General features: G+C 42.0%; 1 protein-coding gene across 1 annotated transcript in view; it reads right to left on the reverse strand.

The window, feature by feature from the left end:
* Positions 1-16,028, reverse strand: part of EXT2 (exostosin glycosyltransferase 2) — an 80,039-nt gene extending 64,011 nt beyond the window's left edge. Inside the window, exons 1-6 of the mRNA XM_049825295.1 lie at positions 15,918-16,028; positions 13,493-14,052; positions 13,228-13,317; positions 8,040-8,156; positions 3,698-3,893; positions 203-342 (exon numbers count right to left, since the gene is read on the reverse strand). Coding sequence (XP_049681252.1) covers positions 203-342; positions 3,698-3,893; positions 8,040-8,156; positions 13,228-13,317; positions 13,493-14,028 — 1,079 coding nt within the window. The 5' untranslated portion in view covers positions 14,029-14,052; positions 15,918-16,028. The remainder of the gene's footprint in view (positions 1-202; positions 343-3,697; positions 3,894-8,039; positions 8,157-13,227; positions 13,318-13,492; positions 14,053-15,917) is intronic.
* Between the last annotated feature and the right edge of the window lie 4,847 nt (positions 16,029-20,875).

Here is a 20,875-nt window from a genome sequence, read left to right on the forward strand (position 1 = left end):
CCTAATACTCTGTCATCTCTGCCTCTTTGTTTTCCTCTCCTATTTTTGATGCATAATATATCAAGGACAAAGATTGCACGTATCTTACTCTGTATTCCCTGTAACGCCCAATACACTTGACTTATCACACATTTATTCAAATCACTGAATGCAACGAAGTCTCTTATGCAGTGGTTCGATGAACAATAGTGAGGGTACAGACCTCTTCCAGTCCAGAACCTCAGAGAAAGGTAGAATGTAGGAGTCAGCAATGATCACTGGGACACAGCCAGCTTGAAGAACATCACTTAGCACACCCTGTCCCAAGCGGGCTCCACGTAGAACGACACAGAACGTAGACTCCTGTCAACAAATGGTATCCAAAACACAGATGAGGAAAAAAAAGGAAATGTTAGATTTGTAGTGTGTGTGTATGTCTGTATGTATGCATTATGCTTTCCTGCCCTCCCTCGTAAAAAAACAAGCCAAAAGGAAAGCAGGCTTGCTCCGTGCAACCAATGTATTCTGAATTAGTAGCTAATTCAAAATAATTACGCAACTTTATCTTCCAGAGGCTCAAAAATATCACAGCTGGGGAGATGAGAAATCAGCTAATGGGACTATTCTATGCTTTATTTTAATGGCCAAACCTCAGAATTCGAATTGAGAAAATTCAAGGGAAAAAGTAAGTTAAACATTTTGAAAGTCTGGCATAACAAGATGAGCAACAATTAACATGAACTTAATGGGTACAAACTGTATGAAGCCAACAATTCTCTTCCATTATAGCGCAATCCAGCTCTATGGATAGCAGAAAAGTAATAGATTTCATATCTCAACTTTAAAAGGCATCTGACATCGTCTTTGACAGCATTATCATAGGCAAATTAAGAAATCATGGGCTAGATAAAGCCCTCATAGGCTTTATAGTTACATAAATTATAGTTACAGAACTCTAAGTACAAAGCAGTTACTGGTGGCTCACAGGCAAAACAGTCATGACCAAATCTTTCCTGGGTGCAACGGTATTCAATGTAGTTAACCAAGGAGCAGAATTAAGACCATACTTATTAGATCTGACAATACCTATGATTTTGTAGGATTAGCAAGCATGATGGATAATGGGATTACAGTTTGACATGATATGGATAAATTGACTAAAAAATACTGATAAGTATAGGGCTCAACACTTAGATAAAATAATCAACTGCACAAATATAAAGCATGAAGTAACTGGCTAGGTTTTGCACTTTGCAGAAGAGGACATTTAATACAAAAGGACAGGAAAAGAAAGGGTATTCACGAAGCAGCTGTTTAAAAAGCAAACCATAGGTTGTATTAGAATGCAAAAAGAAGCACAATCTAAAAGACCTGAAGGAATCACTCACTTCTCAGTAATAAAAGACCTCATAGCAGTGTGTTCAGTATAGGGCAATGCACTTCCAGGGGTAAAAAACCAGGATGATTACTTACCTTGAAAGTATGATCTACAAGGAAAGATTGCCTATATCAGTACTACTTATTCTGAAGGGGTGAGGGCAAGAAGAAGATGGCTAAAGGAAGCTTCAATGATATAAAAAGCTGTTGCAAAAAGGAAGAATAAAATCCACTTATGTCCACAACACACAAGACAAAAAGCCATGAGTTCAAACTGCAGCAGAGAAGACTTCTTGACTATGCTGCACTCACCCTGTAAATAGGGACTTTGGTTCTCACTGTCACTGAGGAATCTTGCTACAGATTCAAGATCGCAAAATAAATGCTTGTAGAGTTTAGCTACACAAACAAGGAAAAAGCCCAAGTCAGTATTATCCCTAAGTTTAAGAAAGAAAAATTATAAAGTTGATACAGGGACTCCCACGGATAAGAAAACATCTGTCCAGCTTGCATTCTGTGGCCTGAGGAGAAAGAGCCAGGAGGCTCAGCAGGACAGCAAAACATCAAAATGGAATTAGGAAATACAGGGGGGTTTGCTGGCTCTTCACTTGTTTCCTAATGCAATCATAAGACTTGTGTTCATACCCATAGTGTACTAAAAGGCTTGAAAATGACAACCAAGACTGCAAACAGGAAGCATTAGTAACCCAGAAGCCCAAAAGCCTATCTAGTAGGAAGTCTATAAAGGCAGCAGTGAAAAGGATGAACTGTGATCGTAGTCCCCCTTCCCCCACTCTCAGACCAGAAGACATGGAAAAGAAGGGTTTGGGGAATGGAAGTTGTGGAAAGAATGAACACACATTTTAACCATTGACTTGCTAGATTACACAGCAGCAGGTGGAAGAGACTCTAGTAAGGTCTGGGAGAGAAAAAAAAAAAAAAAGAAGCCCAGATGTGGACACACATGCTCATCTGGCCAGATAACCATTTTTCCTGTCTAGACAAAGGTTACTATAAATACATCTCCTCGCATCACCACTGTTATCAGCCAGACATTCCAAAGGGAGATGCAGGGCTCTGCAAAGGAAAGTATTTTAACAATCTCGGCATGTGCCAGCTCTCTTCTGAGTTATAAAATCATATATAGCAAGATATAGATATAGATTCCCTGACTTGCTGTCCTTGAGCAATCCAGTCTGTATTTAAGGAAATAAAGCAAACATTTTTTTTTTCCCTTTTGGCTGAAAGTTTAGGACTCAGTGTGACCCTTTCCTCCCTCTCCCTCTCCTTCACAAGGAATTTTAAACATATTTCCTACAAAACATAACAGGAGGGGTGGAAACTTTGCCTTTCCTCAGCTTGTTTGTTATTTTATCATCATTTGCTGAAGTTCAAAGACAGATTATGTGCTGGTGGCCACAGACAGAGCACAGTGGCCTGTAGCATAACTCACTTCACCGCAGTGCATGCCAAAGCACCTCTCTGTTAGTGAATTGCCAAGAGACACAGGGGTCTGAGAACGCTATCTAGCTTTATCTTCACTGATACATCAAAAGGCCTCTGGAAGTTGGGCCAAGGCCATGAAACACATTTCACCTAGATGTTTTCATAGCTGCATGCTGACAAGTCTTCTAGCTCAGTCTGTCACATCTATACAGATAATTTTGTAGGGTTTAACTACTAAGCTGCATACAAAAAAAATATAATCTGACCAATTCTCCTTAAACGTAGCACTCTCTTTTTGTCCCCAAATAAATCCATGCATAAGGTCTTTAAAGTTCCTTTTAATCTTCCCTCCAATTGACAAAGCCATCCTCTGCCCCAAGCTTCATCTAGTAAGGCCTGGACTGTCATATGTGAGAAATCAATTCCAATTCATGCCTGCTGAAGGTCATTTTGCCAGTTATTCTGGAGGGCACAGATTCCAATGTTCTTCCCCAGTTGTAAAGTGAGCAATTCTGTCTGGGCTCCAAAAGTTTCTCCCCCCACTGCTGCTGGATTTGCCAGTATCTTTGTATCATTTTTTAAGTTTACATGACATTGTCATGTGTTACTAGAAGACCACCATGACCAACCTCATAAAGTTGTTATACATTAGCAGTGTTTTCAAATTGCAGCGTAATCTGCATATCAGTTTGAGTACATAGTTCTTGGCCCTCTTAAAAAGAAGAATAAAGTTAGGATATAATAGTCAAGCTAACATAACAAATTATGCAGTTTCAAAACATAGCTGCAAGTTAACTAAATACAAGGAAGTACCCTACCAGTGCTAAACAGGAATAGCCCCAAAGCTAAGACAGTCACCAAGGGGAAGAGAAGTTTGCAGGAAAGACAGCCTTACCTGAAGCACTTGAGGATAATCAAAGACTTGATTCTTGTGACAGCGTTTGCGAACAGCAGGGACCCCATCTGACAGATTTGTACATTTGTCTAGGATCAACACTGATTCCCCATTCTCAGCCTGAAGAGCTTCCAACTCCGACCGGTATTCTGGGTGCAGAGCCATTTGAGATGACAGAATGAAATACCTGCGAGGACTGAAAAACCACAGCAAGGTTAGCTGACAGCACTGTGACTTTACTTCCAAGCCACTCTAGAACACATTTACTTCCACCCTGGAAAAGCAGAGCAAGATTAACTGAATGTGGAGACACTGCCAAGGCTGTATTTTCAGACAAGGCTGGAAAGGGTAATGATGTAATACAATTAAATCTTGGATAGTAAGTGGCTCAGCATTATTTACAACTTTGAATAAATCTGTACTTGGAAAGAGTGCTTACTACATTAGAATAGGCACTTGCATTATAACCTCTATTATAAACTGAAATAAACATTATTTAGTTACATATTAAAACAGCTTGCTTCTGATGCCAGGATTGTTTATTCTTTTGTTTGGTGTTTGTGTACCATAACAAAGTAGATAGGACACTGAATGCTGTTGCTAGTTTCTCCTCCCATATATTTTCTCATCAATTTTAACTGAAAAAAGATGTTGAACTGACAACTCAGCTACCCTGTGCTTATTTAGTCTTGATACAGCAACAGCAGTAGCAGGACAAGCTCATCTCATTAGCTGTGATTCAGTTCTGTCCCTTTTGGGCACCTTAAAGGCAACATTTCCAGGACAAAGTTGAAGGCCCATTATCCCATTCACTCTCAACTCCTATCATGTTCCAAAACCATGAATATTTCAAATGTGCCCTAATACTGAAATGTTGCAAGACATTAATTAACATTGGAGGTAAAATACACAGGAATACAGTCTCAAATTAGGTGCTCACTGCTTTAAAAAGGTAGGTTTATGTTGGAAAATAGTATGTCGTGTAATTGTTATACTCATTCTCATCTACTTTGGTTTCATTTTAAACAGGTCAGCTAAGTCAGACTGCTCCACCGCTCCCCAGTGAAAGGAACACACAGCGAGTGCCTGCCCTCACGCTGCCAAAAGAACACAGGAAACACGAGGCCTGCGCTTAGGATTCCAGTTCTACTCCATGTGATGCTATCTTTAATTTACAGCTCTGAAAACACATACAAACACACACTTTATAAAGTCAGACCTCTCCTGCTGCTCTTCTCACCTCTTCTACTCATTCTCATGCCAGTCACTTTTGTTGCTCCAATTCACAGATGAGACTTGCATAGAATTTTTTTTAACATTCTTTTTCCCAAGCCTCCAGCCGCTACCAACTTGCTACCAGCAGCTCTACAGAATATATATTTCTAGCAGAGGTAGATTTAAAACATTTTAAACAAACTGACTAAAAAGGAGAGTAAATCAAAACCCCTCAGTTCAGCTCTGTTAAGTGGAATAAAAAAAGGATTTGCCTCAAAAAAAAGGAAGTACTGCTGCAGATGAGTAATAATAAATGCCCATAACCAGCTAAAAATTATGCAGGTTTGTTTATGTATATGTTTAAAACCAATTTTTGCCTTGAAACTGTCATTATCCTATGACACTCAAAATCTAGCTATCAAATCTTGCTACAAAAGAAAGTACATCCCAGCACCCAGGAAATAACACACTAGTGCAGTGGAATATAATAATTTATCCCAAGTAAGCCCAAATTCTTAGCATCGCTTCATTGTCACACTCCTCCCGCACAAAGCAATGGAACCTGCGAATGTGTTTCAATTAGTAATGCTAACTGGCCACTAGATGGTACTCCGGAGACGACAGTCTGTTCCTCACCAAAAAAAAAACCAACCAAAACCCAGAACTATGAGAACATGGAAGCTCCAACACCTTCACTGAACGCAGACTCATGCATTGCATCAGTTCCCACACAACAGTTCCTCTTATCCGACCTAAAACCAGACATAGCATTTAGCTGACTACATGGACATGAACAATATGACTGCATCTCTCTTTACAATTGGTTCTATACATGCTGAAGCCTATCATCACATTCATGCTTTCCAGACAGAAATACAAAGCACGCCTTCACTCTGTGTCAGACTGTAATAATACTTGAGATCTATGAAGAATCGATTGGGATGCAACCAGATGCCCCTACATTGGCCTGGTCCAGGAGCATCATAAGCAGGAACGTAAAGGGTGTGAGCAAAGCAAACCACTATTGCACAAGTTTGTCCTGTAATTGTGGTATCTTACTTAGAGCAGCCCACAGCAACAGCAAGAGCATTCCCATTACCAGAGAAGACAGTTGAAGCCAAAGTACAATAACTTTTTGTGTCCAATGGTGGCAGCACCCTTTCAATCGGTTTTCAACTTTAATAAATTCCTATTCCCTACAAGATGCTGCCAGAAAAAAGGACCTAAAGTTTCTGCATTTCTGAACTTGATCTTCACAATCAGTGGACATGTCATTTACCCCCATTGCCTCAGTCTGCCCATCTTTCAAACCATAACAGAGATAAGACCTTGCTACAGTGAAACATTTTCAGCTGTGTAATTAAGAGGCTTATGAAATATTAAAAGAGCAGTCTTCCATAACCAATTAAAACATGTCTTCAGACTTCTATGTACTCTTGCTCTGAAGACATGAATGGATTAGAAAAACCACCACTTTCCAGGGTAGTTCATTTTAATGGCTAATTACATGCTCTGTTAAAATTAGTGCTTTATTTCCCACTTGTCTTGCTTTACTTCCAGCTACAAGGTTGGGGGGGTTGTTTGTGTTTATATCTTACTCCATTAAAAAAGAAAAAAATAGAATCAGTATTCTAAGCTCTGGATGTAACTATTGCCATAATGAAATCAGCTCTCCTTCTTTTTCACGAGCCAACCACACTAACCTCCTTAAGATTCATTCTGCAAGAACTTCTTCCCTTCAGAGCTGTATTTACAGGCTTCTCCTGCTCCAAACTCTCGATGTCATTTTGGAAAGGCTTCAGAACCAGAAAAACGTCTAAACTGATTTACGAAGAATGTATCCGTAAGATATACAGAAGTAAAGATGACATCCTCACTCCTATTTTCCTGTTACTCATTCAAAGTTTGCACTGGCTGATACTACCTGAGGCACTTGTGTTGATCCCCATGATCCTTTCTAGCTCTTTAAAGTCACAATGGAGGTATAGCACACTTTTATCATTGCAATAGCGATCTTTTACCATTACTTTGCTTTTATGTATCCTAAAATAAATTGTCTGAAGTAATCATTTATTAGGGAATTGTCCTGGTTTCGGCTGGGATAGAGTTCATTTTCTTCCTACTAGCTGGTACAGCATGTTTTGGATTTAGTCTGAGAATAATGTTGATAACACGCTGATGTTTTAATTGTCACCAAACAGCACTTATCTGAAGTTAAGGATTTTTCAGTTTCCCATGCTCTGCCATTAAACAGGTGTACAAGAACCTGGGAGGGAGCATGGCCAGGACAGCTGACCCGAACTACCCAAAGTGATATTCCATACCATAGAACATCATGCTCAGTAAATAAACTGGGGGGAGTTGGCGGGGAGGGGGAGATCGCTGCCCAGGCATCAGTCAGCAGGTGGTGAGCAACTGCATTGTGCATCACTTGTCGTGTTGGTTTGTTGGGGTTTTTTTGGTTGGGTTTTTCTTTTTTCTTTTTTTTTTTTATTTTATTATATTCCTTTTCATTACAATTATTATATTTTATTATTATTGTTAGTATTACATTTTATTTTACTTTAGTTATTAAATTGTTCTTACCTCAACCCACGAGTTTTACTTTTTTTTTTCCCCCTGATTCTCCTCCTCATCCCACTGGGTGGGGAGAGGGAAGTAAGCAAGCGGCTGCATGGTGCCTAGTTGCTGGCTGGGCTTAAACCACAACAGGAATCTATAGTGCTTTGAATTACTGCCCTGTTTTACTTACACTTTAAAGAAACCAAACGTTTTAACAACTACTTTTCTTTATATCCAAAATATCTTAGCTCACTGGAAATATTGAATTTAATTCTACTAGAAACACCGTCATGCTGTCATATTTCACAGTTCACTTTCAAGAGTGGGAAAAACAGAATCACTCCAAAAAAATCCTCAGTTCGCAGCTAAACCACACACTGGCAGATGTGCCACGGCCATTAGCATTGGAACCATCATATATTTTAATAGCAAGAGCTATTAAAAGCAACTCTTCCAAAATCACCCAAGCCCACCAACAAGTTAGTAGCTATATTTATTTTTTATCAGCATCAATTTTAAACATGATATTGAATATACTTCACCCAATTCACGGAAATTGCTTTACCCTGGTCCTCTTTCTGGCAGATCCACTTCCCCCGACAATGGGCTGTAAACAGGAATACTGACATCGTAGCCTTGCCGGTAAGTCCATGTGGAGAAGCCTCCACCAGCCAGCAGAGCTCTGAAAAAATACAAGAAAGAGACTTTAAACAGAGTATGTACACCATTCAAACTCGGAGCACGATTTACTGATTGTCATTACCGGAACATCGAGAAGATGCATGCTCCGAGATAAGTTTTTCCATCAGCTTTTGTCAGTGGCATTTTTCATGCATTTTCCCGGTTCACTTCAGTTTTCGTGAACTGGGCTTACTGCCAGATTGAATCTAGTCATCAACGGAATGCTTACAATTGCATATGATCACTGAGGAATGGACCATTTTTGTCTTCATATAGGGAAATTTAATCTACAGCAGTCATCATGACAATTTTGCATTTTTGCAAGCTTACATGTCCTAAGACAATTTTAATTTAAATAAATACATTCTTAATTATTTATACTAGTTAACATATTCCTCAATGCCTGCACTAAAATAGGGTATAGCACAGCTCTCAAAGTGTAGAGACAAACTACATCTGAGATACAAGTCCAGGTACAGTAACATAGTATTTTGTCAGCTTACAGTGACTCTGGACTTCTCAGGCTAGAAAATAAAATGGAGCTATTTGCAACTGTATTTTCAAAGTGATCATACAAACTAGTGAAATTTATTTCATTTTTATATTACACAAAAAATGCTATAAACAGAAAACTTGACAAGAACTCTGTATGTTCTGAAACTAACTTCCAACAGTAGAGGCTGCTTGGGACACTATGTGCTAGAAAGCACGGGAATCATCAAAGATTGATAAATGAAGATGTAATTCAACCTCCCAACAGGATGACCCCTATTGTCTGTGGCTTTTCCTATATGGGACAACCTTTTGCCACACAGAAGAGCTTTACGAAACAGAAAAGAACACTGTGTACAGACGAAAGCAATGGATCATTCACAATGCCAGAAAAAAAGGGTTTGTTACTATCTCCTATCCCAAATCAGGCTGCTTTGAAATATGCTAGTAAAGGACATCAGCTTTTCAGTTGCCATTTCTTTTTCAGTGACCAGGTGGCACCATGAAAGAAGCTCATATTCTGCTGCTTTAGTGAGACTTCTCAAACAGCTGATCAAACTTTCAGTCCTTTGTCACCAAACAGCAGGGTGTGCTATGCTTTAAATTCCATCAGGGATGCTGGGTCTGCTTATGGTACCATACAAAGTAGTTTGGAGAAAAGTATTTCACCAATTCCAGTTTCTCTCCTTCTCTGTGGAAAGAAGCAGAACACAAATACACCACTACACCAGGCACTGCAGAAAGGATCTTGAGGAGCTGTACCCATTGTAGCAGCTATGATTACAGCCAAAAGCCTTATTATCACAAGCTTGCATACTGTCACAGTTCAGATCCAAGGAGGCACATGTCTCATCAGTAATCAGAACAGACACATCAGAACAAAATGTCAAGGTGAGACTGGAGGAGGCACTGACAATCCGTTAGCTGATATTCTCATTTTCAGATATCACTGAATGAAATCCTTAGTATAGTGCTTAGAGAAGCAGTTTTTTCCACAGCTGTTATACAACAGATGATCGTTATACCTAATTATCATCCAAGACCTATCCATTTTTTCCCATCAGAACTTGACACCCCGGATAAACACCAGTACGTACTGCCTGTTCTAACCCCCATCAGATGTCCCATGGGATACTTCACTTCCTGCTCTGACCTGCAGCACAGTTATTCAGTGTTCAAACACCACAAACACACTTTGCCATAAATGTGACTTCACCCAAGTAGTCAAGCAAGCAGTCCTAAGTGTTGTTTAAGAAACTCTTTGAAAATCCCAGGCTCTGGATTAGAGGATCTAGATTAGAGATGCATTCAGCTTGACGACAATTACAAAAGCAAAACAACTTGCCCTTTGTTACTCTTCAGTCAGAACACAAACTATGGTGGGAGCAGAAATCAACTCGAGAACAGGATGATAAATCACATACGTGCTGAGTGAGAATTTCTGTTCCAAATCAAGTGATTATTTTGGGTTCCTTTCCAATGCGTCCCCCCTCCCCCCCCTTGGTGACATGTACAATGCTGTTATGACTAGGTCTCACCCTTGAAGCTGCATGTTCCTATCTTACCCATATTAACTCAGTTACAAGCAGGGAGAAAAAAACTGGCTTGGGTGTTGCTTTTCTTGCACTTCATATCCCCCTCCTCTTTTTTTAACACACACACACACCCCCCGCCCCAATTGGGAAACTACAACCAGATTGTTTTAATTGGATCCGGTGAAAACATGACAGCACCTCATCAGCCTTGAGAAAGCAGGTGTGTGTCATGCAGACTTTTACCTAAATAAACCCACAGGGAACCAACACCAGTTAAATAATGCCACTCAGATTTTCATTGTCTAGTGCAGTAAGGGAGATATTAACTCCTAATGTACTCAAGACAAATAATCTTTAAATTGCACTGATCAGTGAGGAATAAGCCTGTTCCTGAGCAACTTCTCACCACTTTTCAGATATTGATCCTTCTTTCTCTCCAGAAGTGCCCTAACTGGTCTGTACTCTAAATGTTTCTGCCCAGCTGCCATCATCATCAGCTTGCTGCCAAACTTCACAAGTCTCTGAAACCCAATTCATCAACTGAAGCAGAACGAAAAATTATCTTAGTTCATATGTTCAATTCTACAGCTACAGAATAGCTTTGCAAAAGAAATCCTTTCATCCTCATTATTGTACCAAATTCAGTAGCACTTATTAACAAATAATAAAGAGCTTATTTTTAAAGTTTTATTGCAGGAGATTACATATGTCATGGCAGCTAATACCAGCAACATTGCCTCCATCCCCAGAAGGCAGACTTCCATCTTTGAAATAATGGAATAAAGAGCTTTCACATTGTCTTTGGAAATTGGATTTAAAGATTTAATAAACAAACAACCCCTTAGTGAGGTAATTCAGCTAAAGACTTTTCCAGACATAAAAATATAACTGAACTCCCCTTTGTGTATAAGGTCTTATTTTACCTGGATTAATATTCTGCAGCAAATCAATAGAATACAACTCTAGCAAACCTCATGATCCACTACTGTTCAACTATGTATGATCTCTGATAATATGCCGAATAGAGAAGGCAGGGCACACTCCCTGTGCAAATTTCACAAATATTACCTGTGTATTTCACAAGTGATCCACAAAATCTCACAAATCCAGTCTTTTTGGAGCTGTACTGGTACAGTTGAGGCCAGTCATTCAAAACCAATTGAACTTGCCAACGTACCTTTATTTTGGACTGCAGGCTCTCACCCTGTGATGCTGCAAACAACTGTCCTTCACACTTTGTTAACTACCCATTCTGTAATGTGTGGACATTCTCAAATTAAGAAAACACACTCAGGTTGCTTGTTCTGTTGGGCATGAATGAACATCTCCAGAGGTCTCCAAAATCATACTGTAACCTCATACTGCACCACTCAGGCCCTTCCAGGACTAGGTCCACACTACTGACTTTTTCATAGACCCCTTGTCCTCACACCTGTGACCTGTAGTACAGGTTCCGTACTACACTGAATACAGTCTAACTGTTGACTGCCTACAAAAAGGAGGTTCCACCTTTTTTCTGTCCCAAGCACTGTTATTGCCTCTCTTATGTATTACAGATAGTGATCGTACAGCTGCAGGGAGAGTCAGTTTGGCAAGCTATGACAACAGCAGTATGCCAAAAAAGATTTGATTTTTTTTGTTATTCACATCACTTGGCTTTCCATGTTAGCATGACAAACGCTTAGAACAAACACCTACCAAAATAATACATTTCCTGCATACTAAGCCAAGACACATAAGGCCAAATATAATGGACATTTGATATAAATGACACAGAAAAATTAAATTAAAAAACAGTTGTGCAGTGTAAGAAATCTACTGCATTCAATTAATAAACCTACTTCTTCGATAGACATATGCATCTACAAACACACAGTCCCAGAGCAGTTCATGCCATTAAACAGAGCATTGCCAAAGGAAAATCCCCCTTAAGAAGTATAAATCTTAAGATAACAAATACAAGTATTTACTAACAAATTAACAGGTTTGGCTATGTAAGAATGATGCTTGACTGCCCTCTTCAGGCTAACCCACATGCATATAACATATTTCACAGAGAAGTAAAAAACTAAAGCCTTACTTCACAGTCAGTGATTTAATTACAATGAGTAAACTTACTCTTTGAACATGTCCAGAAAACACATGTTCTGTTCTGGCGTTGAAGGATGTTTTAAATCGTCTTTGGTGCAAAGAAATCAAGATATACTCCATACACAAACATCTTAGCAAAGATCCCTTATATCAGGCAAGATTTTGTTGACATTTGGCAGAAGAAAGTTAACCTTGACCTTCAAGAGAGGGACTGGTTACAGGACCTAACTCAGCAGAACTAAGCACATATAGGCAAATCTAGTAGAAACATATTCAGTAACAGTATCTAAGCTAAATAAGTGTGTCTTATTCCAATTTTCTTTGCCTTACAACCTCCTTTCCTCTTCCAAAAGTAAACTATTCTGCAAGTGAAAATTGAGCTCAGGATTCACACCTTTTAAGTTTCTGGCAAATATTTTCAAAACACACTTGCCAGAGAACAACTAAGAGCATTTGACCAATTACTAATACAGTGTAATTGTTAAGCTAATGAAAACTCATGAAATTCACCATAGTTTTGTCTAGTAGAGCAGCTGCTTTAAAATACCCTTGAGGCACCTGACTTCTATCAAAAACTTGCATCTTTGAACTTCTAATTTGCATCAAATGGGACATTCTGTAAAGCGTTCAGGTTCAGTAACACACAAGATACACTTCTAACCTCAAGATTCTCCATCCTTACAGCAAGTCCAACAGCTAAGAGCAAACGCTGTCAGCCACATCCCGTGTAAAATTAAGGATGGGGCTAAACCATCAGATTTCAGGAGCAAACACTTGTCCTATAGAAGACAGGGACTTCTCTACTTCCCTTTTTTGAGAAGAGAGGAAGTCATATTCCGGCTTTGTTAAGGTTAAGGAGCACGTCCTTTGCTATCAGCTGCACTTCTGAGCTTGTTGCTTCTTCAGTGGCATTTAAACCCAGATCTGTGCGTTCAAACACAGCAAAACGCATACCTGTCTCTAGGAACATCTAGGGCAGTATTATAATCTGGTGGCCCTCCAGGCAGCATATTGAAGAGCAAGTGATTTGTGCCTCGATCCCACCTAAGGCAAACGAAGAAACAGACAACAATTAGAAAGGTGTTCTTTACATATGGATAATAAGTTCTGTCAAAGCCTAGCTCTGGCATTGACTCACTGCATCCTCCCCTCCTGCATTAACCTTAGTTTTTTCCACTTTGTGTTCTTTAAATTCACATACTGAAGTTTCAGTAAGTACCTGGATAACTGTGCCAAAGCCTGAGCTGTCTCCTTGATACGGAGCGCATTCTGATTGAGGACATCTATGGATGGCACAAAAAGGCAGGCCCGGTTGACATCATCAGTGTAGAATTCACTGTCAGAGATGGCAGTTAGCAGCTCATTGTATTCCCTGGAAATGGTGTTGCTCACCGAGGTTCCGTATTCATCCACATACTTTTTCAGTGAGTAGATGTATACCTTGATTTTGTTTTTGGGATTGAAGCCACATCGATAGACATCAAAGCAGGTGTGCATCCTGCAGCTGAGGTCTCCCCGCTCAGGAATGGGGCTATCAGCAGGAAGCTTGACTACAGGCACATCATGGACACTGCGTTTTTCAACGGTCCAGTCACTGGATGACTCAATGGAGTGAGGCCAGAACTGGAACATTCCTGTGGCAATTAGGCCAAGCAGAACTATGGAAAAGAGAGTGATGTAGTAGATGCGATGCTTGGTTTTCATCCTTGGGATGAGGGCTGGACCCCGGGTGTTATATTTGGCCGACGCACACATAATGGAATCAATTATCTCTTGTCTCTACAAAACAGAGAGAGAGACATTTTAGGATGAACTGTGGAAGAGATACCTAGTTATCACAACGCAGAGAAACATCCAGTTAACACCTTCAAGACACGTTTTTGCCTTGGCAGATTACAGTAAAATTTCTTCAGATGCTCACATGTGCCGCCAAAACGTAAGAAGCCAAGTGGGACCACCACTTGGCAAGGACTACATCAGCCTGATCTGCTGGGCCTGGCTGTGATGAAATGATGTTGGTCAGTTAACAACCACACATGAGAAAAAAGGACATGGCTTGGGCAGTGAGGGGAGGAAGAAATTTCAAACACTACAAAAGTAGTGAGTCCTCGTAGGTGCCATTCCATCTATGTCTAAGTGTATTCATAGTGAACACTAATAAAAAAATAAAACACTTATCTACAAGTGAAGAGAAACAACCTGGATACCCCACGAAGGGCTTGTAGCAGGGCATCACACAGAACTTAGGATCATGATACTCCTTCAAATGTAAAGGTGCTTTCAAACTGAATTTTACAGGAGCCCCCCCAAAACCTGCCAGAATGATGCTCAACTACTTCTGGCAAGAAAAAGGAATTAATTTGTCATCTTTGTCAATATGCCTTTTGGGGCAAAAAAGCGTTCTGTGAGCTGCCACTGCAGCCACATTAAGAAAAGCACTAAAATAATAGTTCACTGCAGTCTGAATAACACTTGTAGTGAAAACCATAGTATAATATAAAGTGTCACAAAGAGTCACATAACTACTGTCATCTTTGATGTTTCTTACAAGTTTTTACACACTGAATTGTGGTTCCAGCAAGAGGCAATTTATAATAACTACTACAGATTGAAGAATCAGCTACTTGTTGCATACAAAAGCCTGTTTAGGTTTTCAACTAAAGCTTCCATAATAAATAAATCCAACCTGAACTCTGCACAGTGGGAGCTTTTTAAATGTAGTAAGCATGTTGTTCCTGAAGAAGAATGTGGATGGTATAATTATGTGTTTTCCTTTTGGGCAAATGGGATGTTTTCTTGCTTTGTGAGGAAGAAGAAAGTCTGACAGTACAGTAGACAACAAATACGAAGAAAAGAAGTATCAATAAGGCATTAAATGGTCTTTATGACAAATCAGGTTATGTTTATTTGGCAGTTCTTAACAAAAGACTGTTAGGATGTGGTGTCTAACGCGTGAACTGACTGTACTTACAGCCGCACAAAAATAATCTCAGACACTAATAAATATTCCACTTTTAGTGGTTGCTCTCATCAATTCACATTCTGATTCCGGAGAGAGCTTTTAAAGCCTGCTGTACAGGGCAACACGCACGTGACACTGTTATCAGGACAGATACCGAAATGCTACATTACTATCAGTTTTATAACTTCAAACTTTCCATACGCTTCTGATTGTTAACCACGTTATTCCTCCTTCCAGATACAGCGCCAGAACCACTCGCGTTACGACAAAGATTACACATTTGCAGCAAGCGTTTGAGTCACACAGCAAAGCTGTCTAGACCTAAGCCGGGGGGGGGGGGGGGGGGGCTGAACCTCAATGAAACGTAACTCTCCACCTGTGGAACCGATAAATCACTTTTACACGGCACAAAACCCACTCGGGCAACCTGCGGGCACAAGACAAGGTCTACCAGCACTTGGAGTATTACAAGTAAGAGGGATAAGACACGGCAGCCAAAGAGGGGGCAAAAAAAAAAAGAAAAAGTAACGGAGGCGGCACCCGCGGCTTTTATCCTACAGGATAAAGTCCCACCCGCGGACGGAACGGCCGCCAAGGCCCGTGAGGGCCCGGTCCGGCCCGGTCTCCCCCTCCACACGGCACCGGCTCAAGGCGAGCCGAACCCCGCACCGCCCAGACTCACCTCCGCCCGCAGTCGCTCAGGCCCCACCGCCCGCACCGCCAGCTCGCTGCCGGCCCCACGGAGCGGGGCAGGCCGGCCGCTTCGCCCGCCGCCGCCGCCACCGCCGCCACCGCCACCGGGCCTGGCAGGGGCCAGGCCTGCGCATGCGCGCTGCCCCACCGGCGCCGCGGCCGAAGAGCGTCGCCGTCCGACTGCGCCAGCGCCAAGGGCGCCCCCTGGCGGCGGGAGGGCGGAACGGGCAGGAGGGGACAGTTCGGGGGCGGGTTGGGCAAAGTGGGTTTAACGCCCTTTATGAATTTACCCGTGACTTTAGCCCTTTTTTAGGGGGAAAAACACCCTCAGTACCTCCAAACGGCAAACATTTCCAGCAGCAAACGCTTCCAGGCCGAAGCCGTGCCCTCTCCTCCTCCCCTACCTCACGTCCCTGCCTCCACAGCCATGGCGGCCGGGTCCCCGTGAGGGCTCTTGGCCCTGGGTCCCCTCCGAGGCCTTCCGTACAGTCCGGGGAGTTTTCTCGGCTGCCGGGTGACTTTCCTTCCAAATCGGTGCCAGCTTCAGCCCCACCCCAGCGACTGCAGGCCGGCTGCGGGATTTGGGAAGGCCTCTCCCCGCCGAAGGGATGTTGTTCCAGTCAGAAAGGGCGCAGGGACGACGTGAGCGTTTGTCCGGGTGTACAGAATTTGTGCCGATGAGCCCTGCGCCGCCCAGCTTTTCCGTACATTTGCATTCCTGGCTCGCTTTCTTCCATTTCTGTGTGCCTTTCCAAAGGTGTTCTGGGCTTTCTCATCAACCAAGGCCTTTTGGGTCGTGTGTCACTTCCAACCTGCTGGATCACGCTACTTAAGTGAGGGGAAAAAAAAACCCCAAACCCACACCTTTCTCAAGAGTAACATCTCTCGCCTGTAAACCGTTCTCACCTGTTTACCAGCTCGCCTCTCCTGCCAGTCTGAGGACAGGTACGGGCTGTCTGAGGAGCAAGTCCTCGGTTTTGTAAAGCCTCAGGTTTCCAGGGAACATTGAAATAGCCATGGAGCTACCAGAGCTCAGCGACGTCCTGCCACGCTAACTTCTCCTGCTGCAGCCACTTCAGTTGCCCAATTTCTGGGCCAGAAGCATCCCTGGTCTGCTACCTGGGATACAAGGCAGGCCAGCTCTGGTCCTGGCCTGTAGTCCTTGGTTGTTTAAAAGACTCTTACCACGTGTATCTCAGAGTGACAGCTTTTGCTGGCCTGAAGTGTATTATTCCCCTCTTCAGTTTTTCTTGTATCCATTTTTACATATTTGTAGCTCACGTGCAATGGTGAGGTGATGGTGTACTATCCTATAATGTGTGTTTGTGAAAGGATGGGGTGTTTGTACCTGTCCCTACTCTAAACTGAGTCTGTCTCGCAAAGTACAGTGTCCTTAAGCAGTCTTGACTGTCAGCAATGGGTTAGTCCTCTTTCACTTCACCTGCCCTTGGGAAAAACCGCTTTCTGCAAAGCCGTCCTCATGCACGCACAGAGACAGCTCAGTACTCCCACAAGAAAGGCGAAACGCTGTCACTGCAGTGCTTTCTCTCAAGCTCTTCTCGCACACGTTGCATAGCAGGTGATGTAGCATTCTCCTCAGACTCGCTGCTACCTTCTTCATCCTGTCCGTGACATTCAAAGCCAACAACAGAAAGGACGCATAGATCTTAAAGCATCCTTTCTGAGCGCTGGTAATGGCTCTTTCCTCCTCCCTAGCACAAGTTACTAGGGTTTGTCAGAGCATATCATGTTTCTGGTTTTAACCCACCAGCTTGAAATTGCTGCGAGCTGCCCCGTTCATAAATCAGAGGCAGGAACTCTCCTTCTGGAGGGTGAATGGACCATGGTTGATTTTGTGAATCAGAAGGGGCACCATTCACATGCTGGGGCTGCTGGGATGAGCACTGGATCTCCGCAGCCACGGGACTCATCAGCGTGAGCCGTGCCTGGATGTGATGGAGCCGGGGAGAGGGGTCTGCAGCCGCCTCGCGTGACAGGGACACTGGCTGGTCCACGTGCAGCTGGGGGGGGGGGGAGCTGGGGACCGCCGAACGCAGCCTGTGCCAGCCCATGCGGTGCCCACAGGCGCTTCCTCTGCCTCCCTGCTCTGCCAGGGAGAAGAAAGTTCATTGAATCAATTGTAGCTGAAATATTCACGGAGGCTTGATGATCGTTTCATCCCTGTAGGAAAATTTGGAAAGCAGTGCAATTTTATTAAAAGCTAGAATTAAAGAAATGCAAGCAGCATCAGCTATTTTATTTCAAAATAGCAAGAAAAATTGAGGATGCAGTCTGTTTTGATAGAGATTTCCCTGAAACCACATCAGGGAGCCTGTTTATATTCTAGTGATGTAGCTAAGCCAGACAAGTCTGCAGCGCAGCATCTATTTTTAGACTCCAGGTTGCCATTTATAGCTTGTAAAAATATTCATCAGCATCTGGATAACAGGCTATCAATTTTTATAAATGCACAAGAGAAATCAGCTATTTTACCTCTCTTTGCTTTGCCCTTTTATGTCCCGCCTTACATGACTCTTTGGAGGGGGATCATCTGGGAATTTGTCTTTTAGGGGCTTTACCATCATGCCATACATTTGCCTGCTGTTGCATACAGCATTGTGTATTTTCTGCTGGGATGATCAGTATACAGAAGAGAAAGAAATGCTCAGAGAGACGCCTTCTACTGTGTCTCCCCACACACGTAAAGCAGCTGCATGTGAGATTATGGTGCACCTTACGCAATCAGTGCTGGAAGCAGCACATTCTGAAAACGCCTTTACAATAAAAGGAGGTAGTTTTAAAAAGCAAATATGAAGGGGAAAACTAATGGCTTGGGGACATCTTTTCCACATTATTTTCAACCTATGGCATTGCATAACTAAAAAGCATAGCTCAGGTTTTTCTTCTGAAAAATTTGTTAATGGCTACTACCAATAGGTAAGGTACTGGACTAAATGAAAGAGCTTCTAGTATAAGAGAAAGCAGGATAATGCAACAGCCGGGTCATTGCCTTGATTCACTATTTTGGTTTATGGTTTACAACCAAATGATACCCTCGTTAAATCAGTTGAGTTTATAACTAGTCCGATCAATAAACTGTATCTAGCAGCCAGTTGCATGGTTTTATCTCTCGAGACAGTCCATCGTACACCTCTAGTGCTCCTGGTTTGTGACTGATGGCGCTGGTCAGTACAGTGATCTGCCTGATGTCTGTGACTCTATGTCCTCTACTGCCTTCCTGCATCGAAAGGAGAAAGAAATGTAAGTACACTTCGGAGGTCTGCTGCTGTAGCTCCCACTGAAGGATGTGAGACATGAAGAGATTCAGTTAGGCAAGTGTTCCCTTCAAAGAAACCATAATGTTGCAGAAACATGCAGATAGAAACACTCTGTCAGTGTACGTTCCCCCCTCCTTAAAGCTTTCAGTTGCCACGGTTTGCAGATGCATTAATCTTTAATCAATTGAATGCTTTCTGCAGTGAGGTATTCAGGGAAAGAACAGGTCATGACAAGCATTCGCCTAGAATAACTAAGCGCTCGTGCATGAGCTGTGCCATCAGACCTTGCTGGATAGCAGCAGGGAATAGACAGAGAGCTAAAAATAGCCTTTCCTTGCAGTGTTTTTCCAGACTATTTTTGATTCTTCATTTTGATAAGGTCGACTGGCTATTTGCTAAAAATAACCAATCCTGGCAAACTGAGGACAAAAAGTAGAGTATTTATAACCATCTCAGACTCTTTAGTACATTTGTCAGCTGCAGATAATCTAGGATCTTGGCATTGGTCCGTTGCCAGTGTTTTATGTAAGTTGGTAATAAATAAAGCATTAATTGGAATGAAGAATGAGTGTATCTTGCCACTCTGATTTTCTCGGATGGAATACACATCTTTTGGTATATATATATATCCTTGTAGGTTACCTTGCCCTGTTCTTCATGATGCAGTCTGAACTGCTTCAGAAAGAACCAAAACAATCCCCTGTGAGGTCAGTCAGTCTTACAAAAACAGCTGCATATGCAATTAAAAGCGCAAAAGCAATTTTACCCTTTTGCACGCCTGATACTTCAGATGCAGAAATTTTCGGGGGGTGTGATTCATGCAGCTTCCTCCATGAGAAGGTTTTTTTATCCAGCTCTTGTGTGCTACCATCTCTCTGATGAAATGAAATCATCCCTCTGCCAGCAGCACGAAAGCAACAGAGGGATTCTGTAACCAAGTAACTGGAGGAGTACTGCAGAGAAATTGTCAATATAAATGATAATTTGACCCCAAGGCCGGTTTTAAGAAACTGGGTGGTTACAGGGATGGGGGGAGCACACAGCAGTCAGCCCGGCTGTATGCTCTGTTGGATGCATTCTAATAGAGAAAGACAACAATTAAGGTATTTAGCATTTATTTAGAAAAATATCTATCATACAGTACATTTGAGCAGCTGCCCTTCTTCAGTTAAGGTAGAGAACTATTATTAGTAAATATTTTCCCTTACCAATATCTTGCTTGGGACCTATTCAGTTTCTGTAAGGGAAAACTCATCTTCACAGAGCCGTCCCTTCAGCATGCATGATCTTCATAAATATTTATCTAGAGCGGGCCCTACCTATGCTGTTCGCTTAACTGCACACTGTGACACAGGTTAATAATTTGGAGATTCACAGATTCTTCCCCCCCCCCCCCCCCCCCCCCAAACATAGACACATCAAGGATAGACCCAAAATGTCTGTTAGGGAAGTTTCTATGACCAAGAGCAGTGCTGTACAGGAAATTCCCACCTCTAAACTAAAAAAAGCTGTACGTTTATCTGGAACAGAGAGAGAATTGGGGAAAAATCGGGAAAAAGACTGGAACATGGCAAAGACCATGAGATCATCTAGGATCCTCTCTATGCTCAAATGAATGATACAACCTGAACACAAAAATTGTATGCAAAGTGGATTTTATCATCTTGTT

Source organism: Accipiter gentilis, chromosome 22 (assembly GCF_929443795.1).
Source record: "Accipiter gentilis chromosome 22, bAccGen1.1, whole genome shotgun sequence".
NCBI lineage: Eukaryota > Metazoa > Chordata > Aves > Accipitriformes > Accipitridae > Astur > Astur gentilis.